Genomic DNA, 6,000 nt, shown 5'->3' on the forward strand with positions numbered 1-6,000 from the left:
CTTCTCAGAAGGACTGGTCATCCAGACAGCCATACCATGATCCTCTGCTGCATGTGTTTCTTACATCCATAGTTTGCATTGCATGCCTCCTTTTGTTTGTTTTGTCATGTCATTCTTTTGTTTTTTTGGACCCAGTTTCTTATGATCTCTACTTTTTGTGTGTGTTTTGTTTTCCATCTTTTGTTTTCCTCCCTCCCTCCTGCGTGTGTTTTCTGTGTGTTTTGTCACTTCCTATTCTGTCCAGTGCTGGAGTTTGAGCTACGGAAAGCAAAGGAGACCATTCAGGCTCTGCGCGCCAACTTGACTCAGGCAGCAGGTGTGGCCAACTTTTCACTTTCTTCTCCACCTCAAAGCCCTCCTTTGTTACATCCTTTTTTATTTTAGATTATTTATTTTGTTACAAGAACACAGACATGGATTAAAGTTCTCAGTCGCCGCGACTGAGAAGTACTGTAGCATTTTGACTGATGCTAGGTTCTCGGTTCACATGCGATCCTAGTTTACTGAGACACTATATTGTGCCATTTGTCATTGATGTGTTATTGTGTTTACCTTGCTTATTACGGTATAAGTTGCTCGACTCACCTTGGATAAGAGAGTCTGCTAAATGCCTAAATTGTAAATTGACCGATGTAATGATGATTTAAGTCATTCCTTAGTAGCCAGCATGTCTTCTATGGAAGCATGTCGGCTAGTTCCGTTTATTAGCTAATTTAAGATTGAAAGTATTTGAAGCGGTCAAACAAGCAAAATAAGAGATCTTAGAGCGTTTATGGTGTTTTTCATGAAAGAAAAGGTTGAAGCCTTAAATCTGCAATTTCTTCAAATGTGTGTCTGTATGAGAACAGCAGGGACACAGGTTTAGAATGATAATACCTAAACATCATAATTCTACATATTCTTCTGATTGAACAGAGCTCTAGTGTGGAGGGGGATTCCTTTCAAGCCGTTTCACAAATCGCAGCTTTTACAAGTTGGCCTGACAAACACTTTTTCAGTTTTGAGATTTGATTTGACTTTAATCCATGCACACAAGTCTGAATGCATTTGCCCCCTTTTTTTATCTAGAGAGCGAGGTAACGTCACAGGAGAGGAAGAACTTCAGTTCCAAATCCAGTTCTGAGATTCAGGTATTTCAGGAAAATAGAAAATTAATCAAAATTATATTTTGTAGTAGGGCTGCAACGTTATTTTCAGTATGTTTGAAACCTTTTTTGGAAAAGGTCCCGCAGACTGTCTAGGTCTAGGACTTGCACAAAACAACGTTTCGGTCCTTAGACCTTCATCAGGACAAACGTGTTTGTAGTACTAGACGGTGTGCGGGACCTTTTTCAATTATTGCAATTGGACCTTCCTTTTGTCCTACACATCTGTCATCAACCTCTTTGGTGTGCATTGCAATGTTGAAAAAAACACATCTTGGGGGTTTCTCTCTCTCTCTCTCTCTCTCTCTCTCTCTCTCTCTCTCTCTCGCTCTGTCTCTCTCTCTCTCTCTCTCTCTCTGTACATCAGGATCCTATCCGCCAGGTGGAGAAAAGAGCCTTAAACTTCCTCGTCAATGAATATTTATTAAAGAATGAATACAAACTCTCCGCCATTACCTTCTCCGATGAAAATGACGACCAGGTAAAGTTTATTTTTCCCCATGTTGCTTGCAAATATAAATTAATTAATTAATACAATATCAAATTAAATAATTCATGTCCTAAAGTAGTTTAAACTCCTTCTCATTGCTTATCACAGTCCCCTAATTGAAGTTGTAGTTTACGAGGAAATTGGTGGGCAACAAAATTGAAATGCAAAGACCTTTGAAAACGGCCATTATTAGTGGACTGAAGATGGTAGAACATCAGATGCTTAGAGTTAAAGACATTTGAGCTATGGAATGGTTGTCTTTGTGTTTATAGAACTTTGAGCTATGGGATCATGATGATTGTCTTCTTTGTCTTCCAGGACTTTGAGCTATGGGATCATGATGATTGTCTTATTTGTCTTCCAGGACTTTGAGCTATGGGATGATGTGGGCCTCAACATCCCCAAGCCCCCTGACCTGCTACAGCTCTACAGGAGCTGTGGCTCCCCTCTCACGTCGCCACGGGATATGGTGGACGTGGCAGTGGGGGTGGATTCAAGTGAGCTTCCAGGGAACTACATTTCCCATGATCCCCCAAAGAAGCCTGATCTCTCACTGCAGGTATTTGTGTGTGTATGTGCGTGCGGGCGGTATGTGAAAGAGAGAGAATGTAACTTTTGCTGAATTTTCGGCATTCTTCTATTGCTGTAAAAGGTTGTCTCTCATCCTCAGTTAGAAGGTGGAGGAAGGAACATGTCAGGATGACTGATAATAGATATCCCTATTCCCTAGCAAACCCAGTTCGAATCTTATCGGCTTATATCAGCTGTTTGGCCGATGAAAAAGCAAATGCTGTTCATGTTTATATAAATGTACTTTTGTGTCATAACCTTTTTTTACCAGAATTTGTTACATTGCAATTTAGGCATGTTTCCAAAGCGACCAATAATAATGAGCAAGGTTATTATTATATATAATATTATTATTATAGCAGCGGAAACCATGCAATGCACCAACCAGCACATCAGGAGCAATTAGGGGTTCAGTGTCTTGCTCAAGGAAACTTCGACACTAACTCTGGGGGAGCCCGGGTTCGAACTGACAACCTTGCGGTTGCCATCCATCCACTCTACCCTTGAGCCACTGCCGCCCCTGCCCCTGCAGAGACAGTGCAGTGTCTCAGGAAACGTAGTATCGCAGATAGACAACGAACCTAGCGTCAGTCTATACATTTTAAACAATACTAATCAAAAATAAGAATCCGGGGCATGGTTGGCACAGTCGATAGTACTGTCACCTCACAGCTAGAAGGTCCTGGGTTCGATTCCCACTCGATTTGGGATGCTGTGGGCGCTGCTCTGCGGCGACATGGGCATAAGGGCTACGCTTGCATGCGGGCCCTTTGTCTGAGACAAATAATAAAGAACCTTGTGTCCTCTCCTCCACGTCATCAGTGCCCATACCCGAGGCGGGGTTGGCAAAAGGGCCTTTCTGTGTGGAGTTTGCATGTTCTCCCCGTGTCCCCTGGATAGGTACCCTCACAAAAACATGCAGTAATCCTGGTCTCTAAACTGCCTCCCCTGGCCTGCTGGGGCACCTGATGGAGGGGAAAGGAACTGGTTGGAATAACGTGTTCCTTCCACGCACTACGTCCAACCAGGGAAACTCCCCCCTGTCAGGTGTAAAGGAGCGACTTGGACACTCATGCATGAAGGAAGCATGGGTTCAAGTCCGTTGCTCTCCCCAGGTTGGCGGAGGGTGTGTAGAGCCCAGGATCACATTAGATAATTGACACAGGGGTGAAAAATGGGTTACAAAATCGTGGGATATAAAAAAAATGGCAGGCCAGCTATGTAATAATTGTATTTCGCTTGCCGTCTACAGCAGCAGACAGAGGTGGTGGAGGAGCTGGAGTACCAGATCAGTCTGCTAAACAACGAGAAGAACAGCCTGGCCCAGCAGCTCAAGAAGCTACAGAGGTGTGTGTTTGTGTGTGTGTACATTTACAAGACAAAAACATCACCATGCAATTTTAGTTTTCACATTTATATACATATATAGCTTGTGACAAAACACTGCAGGATATTTGGTCCACAAGGGTGTTACAAAAATGCATTTAAAAAGTAGGGCCCAGGAGCCAGTTGCACCACCTCACACTAAGTTAAAACTTAGCCTAGTTATAGCTTAAATGGCTTTTTCTGTAAGTCAAGACTTATGAATGAACAGCCTGGCCCAACAGCTCAAGAAGCTAAGCTACAGAGGTTTGCGACTTTGCGTACATTTATAAGCACAAACATCACCATGACATTTTTTTTTGCGGATAACCCAAGGTCCACAAGGGTGTTATCTATGCAAAAATGCATTAAAGAAAGTAGTGCCTAGAGATGTGGGAACAAAGTTCATGGTTCACCATACGGCCTAACTGTAAACAACAGTGTGTGTTGACTTTGTGAAGACTTCAATCCTAACATGTTTTCCTTCCTTCTATAAGTGAGATTGAGAGCCTGAAGAGGAGTGTATCTTCATCACCTGCAGCCTTGACCCCGCCCCTCTCTGATGTATGTATACCTGCCACGATTATCTGCTTAGAAAACATCGTTTTCAATTCATCGAATAATCGAAGAGAACCTTTCTTTTCTGCTAGTGTGTGTTTTAAACACAAACTTTGTCCTAACACAAACATTGAAGACAAAGGTGAGGACACAAATTCTGATTGGCCGGAATGAGATGATGTATGATGATAAGAGCACCACTCACTTCACACGGGTGTGATTTTTTCAATATAACCAGTCACATATAAATGTTATTGTCAGTTTCCATGGTGCAATTGATATGATCTCATATTTCATTGTAACTAACCAACCCAGTGTTAGTTCTGTCAGAGTGGTGGACTCAAAGAAAAAATGGAACTGTTCCAGTCCGCCACTCTGATTATCTCATTGATTATCTCAATTTGATAATAAACTTTCTGTATTAGTCTGGAGCCGGGACCCCAAATTTGGTCCATGGATATTGGGTACCATCTGGGGGGAAGAATTGCAGTTGCAAATAGTTGCGTTGGGAATCATTGGAGTCAGTGGACTGGCCTTTACACAAAGGCTTCCACTGTAAATATTATAACCTAAAGATTTAATACCATGTTTAAACATTACATACACAAATAGTTGCGTTGGGAATCATTGGAGTCAGTGGACTGGCCTTTACACAAAGGCTTCCACTGTAAATAGTATAACCTAAAGATGTAATACCATGTTTAAACATTACACAGATTCTAAGGAAATGTATTATGAAATCCAATACAAATAGTTGTGTTTAATGCATAGGATAACTTTTACTTTACCATTACATACATGAATTATCACCTTTTGCGGCAGGTGCTTTTTTCACAACAGTTGTTTACATGCAAAGCACCTCTATGGCTCACAGAATTGCTAATTAATCCATTCATGAATTATTTTGACCTACAGTAAGTGGAACAAATTGAATGCCGATTCCACCTCCAGTTCATGTAGTCCGTAAACTAGGACCTCAAATTTACCATCTAGGGGGAATCATTCTCATATAGATTTTTGGGAAGGTATACACCCCTAGTGCTAGGAAATATGTGATAATATTGCAGCGGTGGTAGCTTTCTGTGTGTTATCAATCCATTAATATAGTGGAGGAGGCTGAACAAACAGTCAAAAAGGACTGGGTGCTGGATCAAAATGAAGTCATATAAGAAATGAAAAAATCGGCACACCAATTCAGGCTCCCAAGTTTCTTTACTTTTAATCAGGTATATAAGAAATGAAAAAATCGGCACACCAATTCAGGCTCCCAAGTTTCTTTACTTTTAATCAGGTATATAAGAAATGAAAAAATCGGCACACCAATTCAGGCTCCCAAGTTTCTTTACTTTTAATCAGGTATATAAGAAATGAAAAAATCGGCACACCAATTCAGGCTCCCAAGTTTCTTTACTTTTAATCAGGTACCTGATTAAAAGTAAAGAAACTTGGGAGCCTGAATTGGTGTGCCGATCTTTTCATTTCTTATATCAATCCATTCATAACCCCATGTCAAAACACATTTCAAATTCAACCTATACGTAACCTAACAGAAGAGCATTCTACTTCAGACTTATGATTCTCTGATGATTATTGACCCTCTTTTTTTTTTTTTTTTTTAACAGTGGGCATAGCTTAGAATATAATTATGTTCTCTATTACTGGCAGTAACAACATAGTGACAACATACATTACACAAGATGCACTTCTGTTTTCAAGATGTTGCCACAAAAGGTTTCCTCTGTAAATATCCATAGATATAATACCATGATTACATACATTGATTCTAAGGACATTATGACATTCAGTAAACTAAATATAGCCTAATGCAAGTGTCTAAGAAAGTAGTGCATTTTACAAATGCCTTTTATATCCCAA

General features: G+C 40.7%; 1 protein-coding gene and 1 long non-coding RNA gene across 8 annotated transcripts in view; one reads left to right on the plus strand and one right to left on the minus strand.

Annotated features, from left to right (window-relative positions):
- LOC306912662 overlaps window positions 1-6,000 on the minus strand; it is a 64,702-nt gene that overhangs the window by 47,195 nt on the left and 11,507 nt on the right. The gene's annotated exons all lie outside the window — the stretch shown is intronic.
- relch (RAB11 binding and LisH domain, coiled-coil and HEAT repeat containing) overlaps window positions 1-6,000 on the plus strand; it is a gene marked incomplete at its 5' end in the record, with an annotated part of 78,073 nt that overhangs the window by 17,434 nt on the left and 54,639 nt on the right. For all 7 annotated transcript variants that reach the window (XR_013788418.1, XM_079489041.1, XM_079489042.1 and 4 more), the window contains 6 exons: window positions 245-316; window positions 1,069-1,130; window positions 1,513-1,626; window positions 2,000-2,194; window positions 3,458-3,552; window positions 4,065-4,131. Coding sequence is in view for 6 of the 7 variants with exons in the window: in XM_079489041.1 (XP_079345167.1) it covers window positions 245-316; window positions 1,069-1,130; window positions 1,513-1,626; window positions 2,000-2,194; window positions 3,458-3,552; window positions 4,065-4,131 (605 nt within the window). The remainder of the gene's footprint in view (window positions 1-244; window positions 317-1,068; window positions 1,131-1,512; window positions 1,627-1,999; window positions 2,195-3,457; window positions 3,553-4,064; window positions 4,132-6,000) is intronic.

The sequence above is a fragment of the Electrona antarctica genome (assembly GCF_951216825.1).
Source record: "Electrona antarctica genome assembly, chromosome: 20".
Lineage (NCBI taxonomy): Eukaryota > Metazoa > Chordata > Actinopteri > Myctophiformes > Myctophidae > Electrona > Electrona antarctica.